Genomic DNA, 17,169 nt, shown 5'->3' on the forward strand with positions numbered 1-17,169 from the left:
GCTTTTGTATTGGATCTAGCTACCACATTCTGTTTCTTACTCGTCCAACTGATTAAGTTGTCATCCAGAAAGACACAGTAGCCTGTAGTTGATTGTTGTCTAGCTTTGACCCCGGCATAGTCTGCATCAAAGAAAGCCTCAATTTTCAAGAGCCCATTATTTTAAAAAAAAAAAAGACCTTTCCCTAGTGCTCCCTTGGCAAATCTCAAGATCCTGAGCTGCTTCAAGATGGACCTTCCGTAGATATTCCATAAACTAACTTACTACACACTAAAAAAAATATTGTTAAGGAATAGTCCCACATGGATTATTAAGTACAAAGATCTTGGGTTTATTAGCTGGGAAAGAGGTTTCCTAAGTTGGCTAGTCATTTTGGGATAGACCTTGGACCCAATTTAACATAGTATCAGAGCAAGTACTCGTATGGGGGCATTCCACCCAAATTATCCACGTGCCTACACGTGAGGGCCTCCACCCAAATTATCCAAGTGCTTACACTTGAGGGGGAGTATTAAGGAATAGTCCCACATATATTAGTCAAAGATCTTGAGTTTATTAGTGAGCAGAAGAGGTTTTCTAAGTGGCTAGTCATTTTGGGATAGGCCTGGACCCAAGTTAACACGGTATTAGAACAAGTACTCATATGTGGGCCTACACCTAAACTATTCACTTGTAGAGCCACAAAAGAGGGCCTACACCTAAACTATCTACTTGTAGACCCACAAAAAGAAGGCCTACATCTAAACTATCCACTTGTAGAGATACAAAAAAAGGGGTCTACACCTAAAACTATCCACTTGTAGAGCCACAAAAGAGGGCCTACCCATGAGGGGAAGTATTAAGGAATAGTCCCACATGGATTAATGAGTACAAAAATCTTGAGTTTATTAGTTAGGAAAAAGGTTTCCTAAGTTGGCTAGTCATTTTGGGATGGGCCTTGGACCCAACTGCACATGGTACCAGACCAGGTACACAAAAGAGGGCCTACACCTAAAGTGTCCACTTGTAGAGCCACAAAAGAGAGCCTACACTTAAACAATCCACTTGTAGAGCCACAAAAAAGGGTCTACACCTAAACTAACCACTTGTAGAGCCACAAAAGAGGGCCTACACGTGAGAGGGAGTGTTAAGGAATAGTTCCACATGGATTACTGAGTACAAAGATCTCGAGTTCATTAACTAGAAAAAGAGGTTTCCTAAGTTGGCTAGTCATTTTGGGATAGGCCTTGGACCCAACTTAACAAATATATGTGTGCATGTAACTGTGGCATATATAAATTTCCCAAGTATTATCCTAAACAATGTTTTATCATTCAATTTTACACTCTAGTAATCGCACAAAAAGTGTCCAAATTTTGTCGAAGTATCTACCGATTTAGCTCCCAATAATCCATACTCATGTAGCATATCGGTTGTATACTTTCTTTGAGATAACACCTATCCTTTGCTTCTTGCATCTTCAACACCCAAGAAATATTTCAATGCCTCAAATAATCTTTTAACTTCTTCAATTTCAGGGTTATCACCACCAAACAATATAATATCATCCATATATACAAGCAGAACTATGACCCCCGAAGGTCTTTTCATGACGAACAGTGAATGATCGCAGTGGCTCCTAGAAAAGCCCATAGACATCACTACTTGGCTAAAATTTTCAAACCAAGCACGAAGACTTTGTTTCAGGTCATAGATTATTTTCTTGAGTCTGCTTATTTTGTGCATCTCCCCTTGAGCAACATACCCCGAGGTTGCTCTATATAGACCTCTACTTCAAGGTCATCATACAGGAAAACATTTTTTTATGTCTAACTGGCATAAGAGTCACCCCTAAGTAACAACAATAGATACCAGAATGTGTATTGAGAACAATCAAGCAACTAGAGAGAAACTTTCAAACACATCTACAACATAAGTTTGTGTGTACCCTTTAGCCACCAGACGAGTTTTATATCTCTCAACCAAGTCAACAACTTTGTATTTGACTATATACCATCTACAGCCAACCACTGCAGCACCTAAAGGTAACTCACATAACTACCAGGTTCCTCGCTCTAATAAAGCTTGCTTACACTATGGAGAGGACATAGTATCCTGCACTGAAGAAGGAATAGCGCAAGCAGAAATACACAATGCAAACTTTATGTAGTTGTCAAACAAACGATCATATGACACAAAATGAGACAACAAATGACGAGTTCCTTCCCGAACACCTTTCCTTAAAGCAATGGGTAAGTATAGATCACTTACCTTAGGATCCTGAGATAAAGATGAGTCATGGTCTGGCATTAGAGAGGAGCTTGTGGCCTGAGAAGGATGCACCTATCACTGTTGATATACTTGCAAGGATTTCTCAACAATGGTATTTGGCGTAGGTCCAAGACAATCATCAACCGGCATGGGAATAACTAACTCAGAAACTGGGAAAGAAGATGGTATATCAATAGTAGTAGACTCAAAAAAGGAGTATCTTCAAAGAATGTGTCATCTACGGATACAAGTGTTTTTCTAGTAGATGGACAAAAATATGTATCCCTTTTGTGTACGATAATACCCAAGGAATACATACTTAACTACACGGGGAGATAACTTATCTTTGGATGATCCTAGAACATGAGTAAAACAAACACATCCAAAGACACAGGGAGAAACTGAAAACAATGGAGTTGAAGGCAACAAAATCTGAATAGGAATTTTACCTTCAAGAACAAATCAAGGCATCCTATTGATCAAGTAACATGCAGTAACCACCCAAAACTCATATTTATCTATAGTAATAAAATAGAATACTTTCCCAAAATAGTGACATTCTAAAAAAAGTAACCTACTTTGGACTTCCTCTTTCCTTTTCTGCTTCTTTCTTTCATAAACCTTCAATGTTCTCGAATGACTTTGTTTGTCCTCATAATTTTCAGCAATTTCTTCAACATTAAATATATGTTACACTACATCATAGGCCCATTGTCCATTTGTTTAGGCCTGGATATGAGGAGAACCATTAGCGTTAATAATCCTACATGGGTTAAAATCAGAAAATTCTTGTTGTTATCAGTTGGGAGAAGGTCTCAAAGTTTCGACTAGTCATGTTGCAATGAACTTCCTGTTGTGGACTCAATCACACACCGAGTCGCTCAAAGGAGGAGACAATGACTCAACGAGTTCAATAGTTTTATAATTCATCTTTTATATTGCTTCAAGTATGATTTTTCATTAAGTACGTAAGGATTATGTTCGTAGGGCAGTATGGGTATTTTTAGCCCTAAAACACTTATGACATCAAACCCTATTTAAAGGGTAACGAAATAGAGAGAAGGCAAGCATTGGGAATTAGGTTAAACAGGCTTAGAGCTCTCCTTGACGAGCTCTAGGGTTGAGGTCTCCCTTGATGATCTCGAGTTTGGATTTTCCCTTAGAATTATCACATCTTTTCATCATCCCTGAATTGTTCTCCACTGGTTCACATCGAGGAAGGGAAGGGAAGTTCCTGTCCCTTTTCCTAGTCCAAGAAGAGGGTTCATCCTCACTCTCATCAACAGCAGAGAGAGAGAGGGACCCAACCCTCCTTACCGAGCAGAAAAGTGAGGATTTTAACCCTCATCTCACGAGCAGCCTTGGTGCAACTTGGGAGGCGACAACAGCAGCAAGGAGGTAAGATTCTATCATACTTGTCCTCAAAGTTAATTAAGATAGAAGTTTGGCAGTCCTATCACGAGCAGCAACCAAGAGGGCCACAAACCCTATTTGCCGTGATCAAGAAAAGAGAAGTTCTTGTCTAGCGAGTTCAGCATAGCTGTTAGGGTATTCTATCCTTCACAGCAACTCGTTGGCATCATCCAAGAGGGAGAGTTCCTCTTGGCCGAGCACTAATCAAGAGAAGGGTTCACCTATAGACCTTGACGAGGGTAGTACCTCAACCCTAAGTGCTGGAGTCTCAAGTCCAACGACGTGTTACACGATCCAGAGACTAGAGACCGTAACAACGTGGTATCAGAGCAGGGTAACATGAGGGATACATCCAGCATTGAAGAACTTCAAACCAGGATGCACAAGATGGAGGATAGCATGAAGGCAGCACAACCACTGCTGGGAAAAGTTTGTGGTTTGGAAGTAGAGATGAAGCAAATCAGTAGCATGTTATCTGATATATGGGCAGAGAGACAGCATAACCCAGAGATGAGGGAGGTGACTCAACCGTACAATCGGAGAGGGGAGCAGTGGCCTGGGCGCACTGCTGTCCAGGGACCACAGAATGGAGGCATAATACCAAGGTACACAAAATTAGATTTTCCTACTTTTAATGGATCAGTGGATCCCTTAATTTGGTTGCATAGATGTGAGAAAAAAAATTTAAATCAAGGGACTGCTGAGTGGGATAAGGTGCAACTAGCCTCCTTCCATATGTTAGATGAAGCCCAATTATAGGTTCACCAGGTGAAACTAAAGAGACCAGTGCTGGATTGGGATGAATTTAAAAATTTATGCACAATCAGATTTGGCCCTCCCACCCACACCAACCCCCTGGGAGATTTACTCCTATTGAGACAAACTGGATCGGTTGAACAGTATCAAAAACAGTTTCAAGAAAAGTTGGCTCGTGCTGGCGGGTTGGTACGGGTCGACCAGCAGGTCTCCTTATTTACAACGGGTCTCAATGAATCTCTGAGGATAGAGGTTGAACTCCTTTTCCCTCCTGATTTGGCTCCGGCAATGAATTTAGCCCAGGCAATGGAACAACGACAACGGTTGCAGCAATGTAAGCCGGGTTGGCAAGGTGAAAGGAACACATCCGCCACTTGGCAAGGGCGCTGCCATAATTCGTCTCAGGTGACACCCCCTGCATTACCTTCCTCCAGACACAATCCAAATACGGCTCCGGTAGCCGATACACGCTCAAGTAATTCCCCACCGCAATATATCAAAAAATTAATAAGTGTGAAGATGGCAGAACGGAGGTCCAAGAATCTATGTTACAACTATGATGAACAGTACCGGGTGGGGCACCAATGTAAAAGGTTGTTTTGGCTCGAAGTGGATGAATTAGACAATACAAAGGAGACGGATGATATTCTTGAGGAGGAACCACCGGCGATTTCTTTGCATGCTATTACTGGGCAGAAATGTGTTGTTGTGATCCTGGGTTAAGTACTTAGCTTTCCACACCTAACAAGCCGGTCTTTTGGGTAGTATTGGCTAGGTGCTTAACATTTGGCATCATAACCGGCGCTTACGTTGCAAGTTTGAATCCCAGCGTAAACAAACCTAGCGGAGGGGCGACCTAGAGGTTGGATTAAAATTATTGGTAGGGTCACAAAAAGGTGGGTCGGCCAGTGTCACTAGAGTGGGCCATCGCTAGGTGGGCCATCGGGGCCGTCCTAGATTGTATGGGCCGTCCATGGACGGTCGGCTCACAACAAGGGAGCTTGGGCTTGAGCTCGTAAAGAGCTTGAGGACAAGCTCTCCCCAAGGAGCGTTTGTTGTTGTGGTCTTGGGTTAAGTACTTGGCTTTCTGCACCTAACAGGCCGCTCTTTTGGGTAGTATTGGCTAGGTGTTTAACACTTCCCAACACTGCTAGAAATATGTAACAAAAAATTAGACCTAATTATACAATAAAAAAACCTAGAAAATAAAATTAATAATTAGTACTGTTAAATTGGGTCGAAGGCCCTATCCCAAAATGACTAGCCACTTAGGAAGCCTTTTTCCCATTTAATAAATACAAGATCTTTATACTCACTAATGTATGTGGGGCTATCCTTTTAACACTCCCCCTCACGTGTAGGCACGTGAATAATTTGGGTAGAGGCCCCTCACGTGGTGGCACAGGGATAATTTTGGGTGGATGCCCACATATGAGAACCTTGCTCTAATACCATGTTAAATTGGGTCGAAGGCCCTATCCCAAAATGACTAGACACTTAGGAAGCCTTTTCCCATTTAATAAATACAAGATCTTTATACTCACTAATGTATGTGGGACCATCCTTTTAACAAGTACAACAATGGCCATAGTAAAATATTTTCTTGAAGTGCATAAAAAATCATCCAGATTACCCCAGACACACTAATTAGATCCCTGGCTGAAATAGATGATCCAAATAAACGAGCTGCTCCCTGAAATATATACAAGAACAACACATAAGATTGCATCTTTATAAAGACCATGAGATATTTAAAGCCCCAAAGAAATGTAAGCAACAAGTTACCAACTCCTACTAATGCAGCTAATATTTACAAATGATAATTAATACTAAAAATTGGGTTAAGACAAGAAAAATAATACTAACAATTAAAAATATAAAAATTATTATTCCTCATATCCAGTTAAACACTTACAAATGATATAATAACTAGACATAGCCAACTCATTGTGCTGCTTTGTAAATACTAGAGACCAAAAGTTATTAAAAGTAACACTCCATTTTCTAACATAAAGCCTAAAGTTCTAATCTTTTTTATTGTTGACGAATAAAACATACCAATATGATGAATACTCAGTGACTTCAATTTTATACCTTAGAAAATGACCAAACACTTTTAACATTTCTTAATCAAATTCTTAAGAGAATCTTATGACTTGACCCAATCAGGCATAAGTCAAGATGTTGACCCATGTTAGAAATTATAATTGATAGTTTATGTAGTTCTATTTATTTTCTAGGAAACTTGCCAAACAGAGAGCAGCCCTCCAATCCCTTGTTGTTAGGGATTTGCTCCGCTGATTTTGTCTTGGTTTTGTTTTCTTTGTTAATATATACATCATTTTCTCCACAAAAAAAAAATTATTTTCTAGGAAAGTTGTTTTTGTAAAAGTAGTTCCAGTGTTTAAGGGAGACAAGGAACATGGATGTAATATTTGGTTATTGTTTAAAATAAAAATACAAGAGAGATCCCTGTAAACCGTAAGGGTCTATTTGGAACCCCTAGAAAAGAAAAGAAAATGAGAATTGACCATTATTATTCCCAAAAATAGTTAGTGAAAACGAGATAATGATCAAATTCTCCTTTTCACTAACTACTTTTGGGAATAATAATGGTCAAATTCTCATTTTTTTTCTTTTCTTTTCTTTTCCATGGGGTTCCAAACAAAGACCCTAATCTCCCACACACTTTCACTCCTATAAAATCAACATAATATTAGAGTAGGTGATCATTAAGGGTTTGTGAGTTGATGATAAAATCACAGTGATGATGGTAATGATCCCTTCGTATCTTTTTATTCGCTATTCTTCTTCCTAAATGCTTTTAGTAAACAAGCTTTCTTCTTTGTTGTTTTTCTGAAGACTTTCTCCCCCTTGGCATAATAATCTAGTGCCACCAAAATTCTTTGTTAATCTCTCATGTTAATGCTAGGTTCACCAATGCTAAGGATTGAGGAACAATAAATTTTCCCTCTTTTCTTTTGTGGCCTTCCTCTATTATGTTTTCTCTCACCAGCTGTTCTAGTTTTGTCATCTTCTGCAGCCTCTGCTCCTATGAGTACTTGTGCAAATTACTCTTATACAGAAAAGACAAAAAATGGCTCTTTATCCATCTCCACTTGCTCCATCAGATCACAACAATGATGGCTGAACTTTGTTCCCTGGCTGAAGGAGGTTAGATGACACGCTCTGCTGCTAGTGTACTCTGCTTTAGTAGGTTCACTCTCGACAGGATAGTTTCAACTCCTTTCAATTTTAGGGTCCCACAAATGAATTGAAGTTTAAACACCCCTGATTGAATCTCATGTTTGAGGCGGTTCAATTCATCATTACTGCTGCTGGGAGCCATTTGTCCACTTTCAATGTTTTTATGAGGCAAAGTACCATGGAAATTGTTAGCAGACAAACTGCCAGATACGATTAGAAAACATAGTCTCTGTCTTTTCGATAAAAAAACCAGGGAAGTTGCTGGAGTTTTTGCTCTTTCTCGACAATTGCCACTTAACTTGGCAAACTGTGATGCAGGAGTCATTCCAACATCATAATTTTCGGCTTTGTTAGCAGCTGCTGGCTTTGAATAGCTGCCTGGTTTGTCTTCTCCCAACATCATAATTGTCGGCTTTGTTAGCAGCTGCTGGCTTTGAACACCTGGTTGGTTTGTCTTCTCTGCCAGCCAAAGCAGAGTATAAACTACAGTCCAGAAGTCATAAACATCCGTACTAGATTCCCAAGGCCAATATTTGACAGGTCAGGTACTAAATTCTGAATTTAGTGATTTAGGAATCAAGATTAAGAGAGAAAAAGAAAAGAGGTTTCGGTACGTAGGGTTGAGAAGAAACAAAAAGAGAAGAAGAGGAATTTGATAGGGACTGGGAAGAGGAGAAAAATCAGGATTCTCCTCACTCACGTTATTTTATACCTTCACTCAAATCTTGTCAAAAGATAACAATGTCCTTATAAAGGACGAGTACATAGGAAAGAGAATTGCAAACATTGAACACATGTAATGAACATAAACTAAGTATTCCTAACTTATTCATTTACATTGTCACACTACCCCTCAAGATAGAACATAGATATCAAACATGTCAAGCTTGGTACAGATATCCCCAGATATTTTCACAGACAATAGTGTCCCCTAGCTGCTCTAATGTTCTCACATGAGGTGTAGATATAATAACATGCATAACTGCATCTCTTATAAGTGACAATCTACTTCAATGTGTTTAATGTGTTCATGGAAGACCAGATTGCTTGCAATGTAAACAGCTACTTGATTGTCACATATCATAGGCTTAGGCTACTCCCTGATCCTCAACGGTTCGGTATGTGGATATTTTAAAGGAACCAGGGGAATTAGGCAAGGTGACCCTCTCTCTCCACTCCTATTCAACATAGTACCAGAATTCTTCTCTCCTATGTTTTATTCGGCGGTTGACCTTGGATGGCTCTCCCCAACAAGCCCCCACCAGGCATTTAATATACCAATTTTGCAATATGCAGATGATACTATTATTTTTGGAATCGGTGATATGGATAGTGCAAAGAGGATAAAAGCAGTATTGGGGCTTTTTGAAATAGCATCTGGGCAAAAAGTTAATTGCGGGAAGACCTCTCTCATAGGATTTAATGTGAGCCCGAAGAATCTTGCAGAGATGCAAATTTATTTGGTTACTCTACGACTACTCTTCCAGCAAAGTATCTTGACCTCCCACTCTTTCATGGGCGTATCTCCCAAAGTTTATGGAACCCAGTGGTCGAAAAGATTGAATCTCGATTAGCAACTTGGAAGGGACGCCTGCTCAGCAAGGCCGGCAGACTAATCCTCCTTAAGTCATGTATTGCTGGCATCCCAAACTATGTTTTATCCTTTATGCCTTGCCCATCTTCTGTATGCAAAGCCATGGATAAAATGAAAAGAAGATTCCTCTGGAGAGGATCAAGTGATTCTTTCAAATATCACTTGGTCAGATGAGATAAAGTATGTCTACCTAAGAGATTGGGTGGATTAGGGATTCGAAAATCAAAAGAAATGAACAAAGCTTTACTTCTTAAATGGATATGGAAGTTTTGTGGCACATCAGTGATTGAAGGACCTAGATCCATGTTAGATGAAGGAACGCGGGAGAAGTAGGAGTCACATGTTCTTCAAGTAAATTTCTTTCCTAGCCATCAATAATCAGTGGATGGACTAGCTGGCGGTTGTAGAAATATGGCACTGACTCAAAAAAGGTAACATCAGCTGACACATAGGACTTTTGAGTTTGAGGATCGAAACATTAGTATCCTTTTCGCAACCGAAAGTATGCACGGAATATGCATTTAACAGAATGAGGAGAGAAAAAATTTGTGCCAAAGAAGTGTTATGTTAGAAAATCTACTAAAGAGCAATTTTGTCATTTTATGCTTCCAACAAAGTCCAGAAGCTACACTATCCTATTTTGTGTTCCGTGTTATCTCTAGTTCAAGTTTCATGTAATTTGAATAAGTATGTAGGGAGATATTAGGGTTTTAAGTGTTTTTAAGTGAGTAGGGGCATTTTTGTAATTGTATTTCAGGACTCTATAAAAGCCTTGGGGGTCAAACTCAATCCCCACACAAAGTCACCAGAACTCTAATTTCTTACTTTTATCTATCAAAGCGGTAGGTCCTAGTTAAAGTCTTCTAGCTCTCTCCAGACCTTTCAACAAAGCCTGGAACTTTAGAAAAGAGGATTTCCTAAAATCTACCTTGACTGGTTGGTAAAAATCTGAACTTTTTCCTTCATATCCTGCTATAACCCTAGGATTGATGGCTTCTACGGTCTGCTGAGTGGTTCTGAACTACTTGCTGGCCTATAACTGGTTGTTGAGTGTAAAGATCACTTTTTTAGACTATGCGAACACAGCACTGTCCTAGTTTGCCTGTATCATCTCCTAGTTTGCCTGTATCATCTCCTAGTTCGCCTGCATTAGCCCTGATTTGTGATTTTTTATTTTTTATTTTGAGAAAGTGATAATTTTATTAACCAAAGAAACAAAACAACAAACTAGGGTAGTACACCCCTTACAACAAGGGATTGGAGGGAAGCTCCCTACTTAGCAAAAGCATCACTATAGAATTGGCAAATCTGGGAACATGGGACCAAATACAATTAATGTGGGGGAGAATGTCTAAAACAGAGCAATAAACATCTCAATAACACCACGGCGGAGAGGAGGGAGAGGAGAACCATCCAACAATCACCGCATAGTCTCCCTCAATATGGAGCGGACAAGAGAGATTGTCGCGGAAAATGGTGAGACCTTTGAGGCGGGTCTGAAGCTCGGCAGAAGTGGAATCTGAAATACCCATAGGCCTAGAATAGGACATGAGTTGCCAACAGAATCATGAAAGATACCACCAAAGCCCGCCATGCAGGGATTGCCGAGGGAGCTACCATCGAAATTCATCTTGGTGAAGCCTGGTGAGGAGGCTGCAATTCCTACATAGAGGGAGGTTTCGTCGAGGAGCCCATCTGAGCAATGGCACTCCAATTGTCCCCGAGAGTGCCCCGATAGAGAGGAAAACTCCTTTCTGGAATGAAGCCATAAGGAAATGAGGCCAATGATGGAGGAGGTGACCCGATCCTGGAAGAGATGTTTGGCGTTGAAGCGCCTATTATTGTGCTCCTTCCATATACCCCAGGGATTGAAGGCAACACAAGCAGAAATGATCATCCTACCCAGTTTGGGGAAAGAAACCCTAAGAAGCATACGGCCGACCAGAGGAGGTCTCTCGCCATACATAATTGAAGGCCAATCCGACTGAAAATGCTCATCCAAACTGACCAAGAGAAGGGGCAAGAAACTAGGAGTTGATAGTCTCTTCATCAAGGCCACAAAGAGGGCAAGAAGAGCACACACAATGATTACCACAGCGATGAAGGTTGTCAGCAATGAGAATTTCATTAAGCCCGGCATTCCACGGGAAGAATTTAACCTTCGAGGGGGCGCTTAAGCACCAGATAAGAACCACGTCGTGATTAAGGGGCGTCGAAGTTCATCCCTTGATGAGGGAGTAGGCGAAGGAGACAGAAAACACACCACTAGCCTCCGGCCACCAAACCATCAAGTCAGCCAAGGTATCTTTAGGAGGAGATCACGTCCAAAAGACAAGAAGCAAGAAGGGCATCCACATCATCAAGACCACGGCGGAGGCAAAATTTCCAAGCACGTGATCCCCAAGCATCAACAACTGAGAAACAACACTGAGTAGAGACCTGTCAAACATTATTGAAGGAAGTCTTCAGTGACCCAAAACTAACCCATCAATCCTCCCAAAAGCGAATCGAGCGATCGTTACCAACGTGGAATTGAATGCCCGAACAAAATGATGGAAGAAGGGGGTAGATAGCTCTCCAGATAGGAGAAAGGGCATATCTCCTTCCTCCCGAGGTCCACCAAAGCACCTGCTAGTTTAGCTTGAAAGTCACCATCGGTCTCCAAAGGTTATTGCCAACAGTGTTAAATTTTCATATCCACTTGAGGAGGGCCATGTTCATATCTTTGGTGAGCCAAAACCCCAAACCTCCCCTAGATTTGGAAGTGCATGCATCCTACCATCCCACTAGATGATATTTAAAGTCCGAAGAAGTACCACGCCAAAGAAATTTTCTCATCAATCTATCAATTTGTTGGCAAATCGAAGCAAGACAATGCATGAATGAGAGAAAATAATTAGGGATACCAACCAAACAGGATTTGAGAAGAATAAGTCTTTCAGCCTTTGAAAGGAGACAACCCCTCCAAGTCAACCGAGACTCCAACCTCTCAATAACCGCGTTCTAAAGTTCCTTGTTGATACGAGAGGTAAAAAGGGGGAGACCGAGGTACATGGCCGAAAGGGAAGAAAGAGAACATCACAATAGATCGGCCATGGATCGAAGGTCCTCCGGGTTGATGTTAAACCCCAATAGTAATGGTTTTCTACCAGTTGACTTTCTGACCCAAAGCAATTTCAAATAATCCCAGCAAAGCCTTGATCTTCATAATATAATCTAGGGATCCAACCCCAAATATAAGAGTATCATCCGCATATTGAAGGAGGGGAACGTCAAACGCATCAATGTTGCTCATCAGCTCCAACCTCCTTAGCCCTGTCGATCATAGAAAAGAGGAGCTCGGCCACGATATTGAATAAAAGAGGGGATAGCAGATCTCCCAGTCATATTCACCGAGTCCCCTTAAAGAATCCGCAAACAGTCCCATTAATAAGGAAGGAAAAGGAGGCCGAATAGATGCAGCTCCTAATCCAAAGCGGCCATTGGTCACCAAACCCCATTCGACCCAATAGATCATTCAGGAGATCCCAATTAACCTTGTCAAATGCGTTCTCAAGATCCAGCTTCAAAGAAGAATGAGGGGTGCTAGAACGGTAGTGATAAAAAAACTCATGCGCCGCCATGGAGGAGTCCAGAATATTTCTTCCCCTAAGGAAGGCACCTTGACCATGATGAATGACCAATGGAAAGAAGGTCTTCAGAGGACGAGCCAGGAGCCAAGAAATAATTTTCTAAGAACTGGAGATAAGACTAATGGGGGAAAAAGTCACCTGGCTGCTCAACATTAGCCTTCTTCGGGACCAAGGCAATAAAGGATGCCCCCATGCTCTGGAATGTAATGCCCTCTCTGTAAAAGCCCCAAACCATATCAGTAATGTCCTGCTTAATAGAGGGCCAAGCCCTACAGTAGAAGTCACCATTAAAGCCATTGGGGACAAGCGCACAGTCACATGCCCCAAAAAAGCCTTCTCAATCTCCATATTAGAGAAATGAAGCTCTAGAAAGAAAGCAACAGCAGCAGAGATTTTGGCAAAGTGGAGGTGTTATAATCTTGGTCTACATGGGCACTCCTCAATTTAAAGATTTGCATAAACCTTGATCAAAGCATCAGTAATGGAGGATCTATCCGAGGTAACCTCATTGTCAATGCATAATAAGGTAACTAGGTTAGTCCTCCGCCTCGCCTAAGCAACGACAAGAAAAAATTTCATGTTGGCATCCCCTTCCATCAACCAACGGAAACGGGCACACTGCTGCTGCCACCACACTTTCTCCAAGTAAAGAATAGCTTGAAGGCGGATCTAAAAGTCAATTCGGGAAGAAAATTCAGCATTCGAGAGGTACCTTTGTTCTTCAATCTGGTCCAAGATATCGATTTGGGAAAGGAGGGAGTCTTTCTCAGCACGGAGAAAGGAGATGAGATTAGAAGCCCAAGTTTCAATTTGACTTCGAGGAGTTTCAACTTCTAAGGGAGGAACCAGTCAGATCTACCATCAACATTAAAACTTGACCACCACTATGCCAAAAGGCAATCAAAATCAACATCCAACAACCATGAGTTTTCACAACGGAATGGAGCCAATCCCCATCTTCCAAAAGAGGTGGACAGGAGGATTGGCTAACGATCAAATCCCACGCGATTAGGAACCTTGCCCAATGCATTGCCATAAAATTGAAGCCAATTTTTACTTGCAAGAAACAAATCAAGTTTTGAGAGTATGGGTTTCCTCTGCCCATTCGACCAAGTGCAGGTCTTTCCTGACATCAAAATCTCCACAAGTTCACAACTTCTAATGAAATCTGCAAAGAGACTCATGGAAGAAGAGATACGGGTGGTTGGTAGGGATTTCTCGTTACAAAATCTGATTGTGTTGAAATCCCCCGAATTAGCCAAGGCATTGACCAGAGCTGGAGAAGATCATGTATCTTCTCCCAGACGATATCTGGTAGGGCCGTAGACCCCAGCCAGCCTCCAAATGCCATGCGAGCAACAATCATGAAACGACAGCCCAATAGAAAACTGGCCAAGGCAGAGGTCAAGGTCCACATTGCTGGAATTCCAGATAACCAAACCACCCAAGTGGCCCACCGCATCAATGGCACACCAATCCAAAGTAGGACAAGGCCAAATTTCACAAGCAATGGTGGCAGTCATACTCTGACATATAGTTTCTTGACGGATAACAATTGAGGGCTTACAAGAAGCAAGAAAATGGCTAATTACAGCACGCTTCGTAGGCGAACCAACTACTCGAATGTTCTAAGAAACCACAATCATTTCTGGGGTGGTTTACAAACTCTTGTACTCTCATCACTAGGCAGAAAGCCTTTGTAGACGACTCCCATAAGTCTGGCAAGATTCATCATATGTTGCCAGGAATCATCATCGTAACAGTGCCTCTGTTTGAAGGGCAGCAATAAACTAGTCCGAACGAGCATTCAGAGGAGGAAGTTGAGTGTGCTCTAGGGAGTGATCAGGCCGACTAGATTGACGGCCAATAGATTCCCCTTGCAGGGATGCTTGATCAGGAGCTCGACGACGCCTCTAATAGGTGGCCAGAGTAGGGGTGGACGATCTCCCCAGATGACTCGTGTTGGGGACTATAGTAGCCTGCTGAGTAAATGTTTCAATGGTAGACTCTTGAGTCCAAAAGATCATGGTCAGGGTGAGGCCGAGCTGGAGAGGAGGACAAGGTGGGAATTTATGTGGGAGGACAGGGACTGGATGAGGGGTGATGAGTGTTTGAGCCAAGGGGGGTGTTTATAGGGCTGCGGGAAGTGTCCGATAGGGCACTTCAGGGGGCCTGAGGTAACTACATGTCTAAAGGGGGAGTTTCTAGGTGGTTGGGAGTTGGCAATTGTGAGGAGTGGTGTTGTCCAATACTGAGATGAAGGGAGTAATTAATGTTTGTAGGAAAGGAGAAGGTCAAAGTACTAGGGGGGTTAGGACGGAGAGGTGGAGTCGATGAGGGTCTATGAGGGGGAGTAGTGGTGCTAGTGGTGGTAGGTTGTGGTAGGAAGCTTGACTCAATGAAGGAGAGGAGGAAGGGTGGATCTGATGGAAAATTGAAAGCACCGTCAGTGACAGGGCTAGGTGGCCCAACACCGGATTGAGGAACATGACTCGGTCTGGCAATGATTCGATCAGTCTGAGTCAGTAGGGAGAATTGCTGTAGTGAGGGACTTTGTTCCCCCTACCAGTGGTCGGCGCCGTTGACAGTGGAGAAATCATCGAAGACAACCTTTGTCCAAAAACATTCCTCACCAACCGAAAGCCTATGATAATGGAACCCAATCCAATGCTGCTTCGAGAAGATAAAGAGTCTCGCCACGTCCATGCGAGACAACAAGGCAGATTTCGGTGCCTGAAAGAGAAGGCTTCCGAATGAAGTTACAATCCGATGAAGAGTGTCATCCAACCAAAGTTCAACTGGGATGCTCCAAATCGAAATCCATTGTATATATTGGGTGTTAGGAATCGATGGATCCCAATCTGTGAATCTGGCAAGAGGTGCCTCACAGTAGGATAGCTGGAGAGGAAGGAGATTAGCCATACTAGAGAACCAAGGTAGGAGACCTTTGGAAGATATTCCAGTTGAAGTCGTGCACTAAACCAGCTTGTGAGGCTAGTAAAGTTCCAATTGGGGTCAATCATGGTGGCCAATGCATCATTTGCACGAAGTAATATCCCACCCGACAAAGACTCGGGGGGGAGGGGGGCAGCGATAGACCTCCAGGGACAGAGATGACAGTGAAGAAAGGGTTGGGAGGTGGTAGAGCAATGTTTGGAATGGCGGCAAGGGTTGATAATGGCGAAAAGTGCCCTGGTCTAGATATGGTCACGTGCTATTTAGATGGAGACGATGTTGCCAGGAGGTTCTGATCGGTTGGAATATAGTCCTTGAGTGCCACCCAAAATGCCAACCCACCAAAGGATCCCACCTATTCTGAGATATAGACCGTAGCCAATAGCAGCTCTCCAGGACTCTGAACTATTTTGCATTCCCATCGTTCCTAGTAGCAAAAGACGGAACAACGGAAAGTTATCTTGCCAATTTGAAGCTCCTTGGACCGTGTTCTAAGTCCTCCATCAGAGATAACAACGTCAAACTCTCTAAGGAAAGTCGAACATTCAATTGCCGGGAAGGAAACAAAAGCTCGTTTCCCAGCATTGCAGATGGTGATTCAAATCAAAGGTCTTGTGTGATCCCAAGTGCAACGATCGATAAGGTCAAGTCACCGATTGTAGACAACATTTCTGATGACCCATTTCTTGTTCTTCTGTCAGTTTTCCTAGCTTGAACTATCTTCCAACCACTTCCGTCGCTTTCTTCATCCTGATTGGTTCCTCTGTAGCCGTCAATGTGTTGTTGTGCTTCGAAATAACCCTCTTTTCCCGTCCCGCGACCCCAAACCGAGACATCAAGACAAAGGACCCCCGAACTAGCTTCGCCCTTCTCGAATCGACGGACATCTCTACCATTCCAAGTAGGTCGACACGAGATGGGGGGGAAGATGCATCATCTTCCACCCTGTCAATCCCCTTTCCTATAGAAACCATCACCAGATCATCATCTGAGTTGTCGTTGAAGTCGCTAGCCGTCATCTTCCGCGCAAGGTGCCAACGGCTCTCCGAGTCTCCTTATCCCCACCGTCACGCATCACTCTTGCTACAGCCCTGATTTGTGATTTGTTGTATGAATTTGTGTACTTAAGTGCTTAATCCTGGAAGTATGCATTAAAAGAGAATTCTCTACTTTAATTCTCTTTGTTTTCCTTGTCGAACAGCCTGTTATTGGGCTGGACTGCCTGTGTCATCACAGGGTTAGGTAACAGTAACAAGAATTGTGTGTTAGGGTGAGTTGGGTCTTCCAATTTCCAAAAACCCAAATTTTTCCCTGCAAGGTGGGGCCACAACACCTTTGGACATTGACTTGCAAGCTGTTTTT

General features: G+C 42.4%; 1 protein-coding gene across 1 annotated transcript in view; it reads right to left on the bottom strand.

Moving 5' to 3' along the window:
- Positions 1–17,169, bottom strand: part of LOC137946180 (replication factor C subunit 2) — a 38,425-nt gene that overhangs the window by 10,027 nt on the left and 11,229 nt on the right. Inside the window, exon 9 of the mRNA XM_068792391.1 lies at positions 6,053–6,112. Coding sequence (XP_068648492.1) covers positions 6,053–6,112 — 60 coding nt within the window. The remainder of the gene's footprint in view (positions 1–6,052; positions 6,113–17,169) is intronic.

The sequence above is a fragment of the Aristolochia californica genome, unplaced genomic scaffold (genome assembly GCF_029961685.1).
Source record: "Aristolochia californica isolate CCGP_79_NKW_82.1479 unplaced genomic scaffold, dmAriCali1.0.hap1 SCAF_12, whole genome shotgun sequence".
Classification (NCBI taxonomy): Eukaryota; Viridiplantae; Streptophyta; class Magnoliopsida; order Piperales; family Aristolochiaceae; genus Aristolochia; species Aristolochia californica.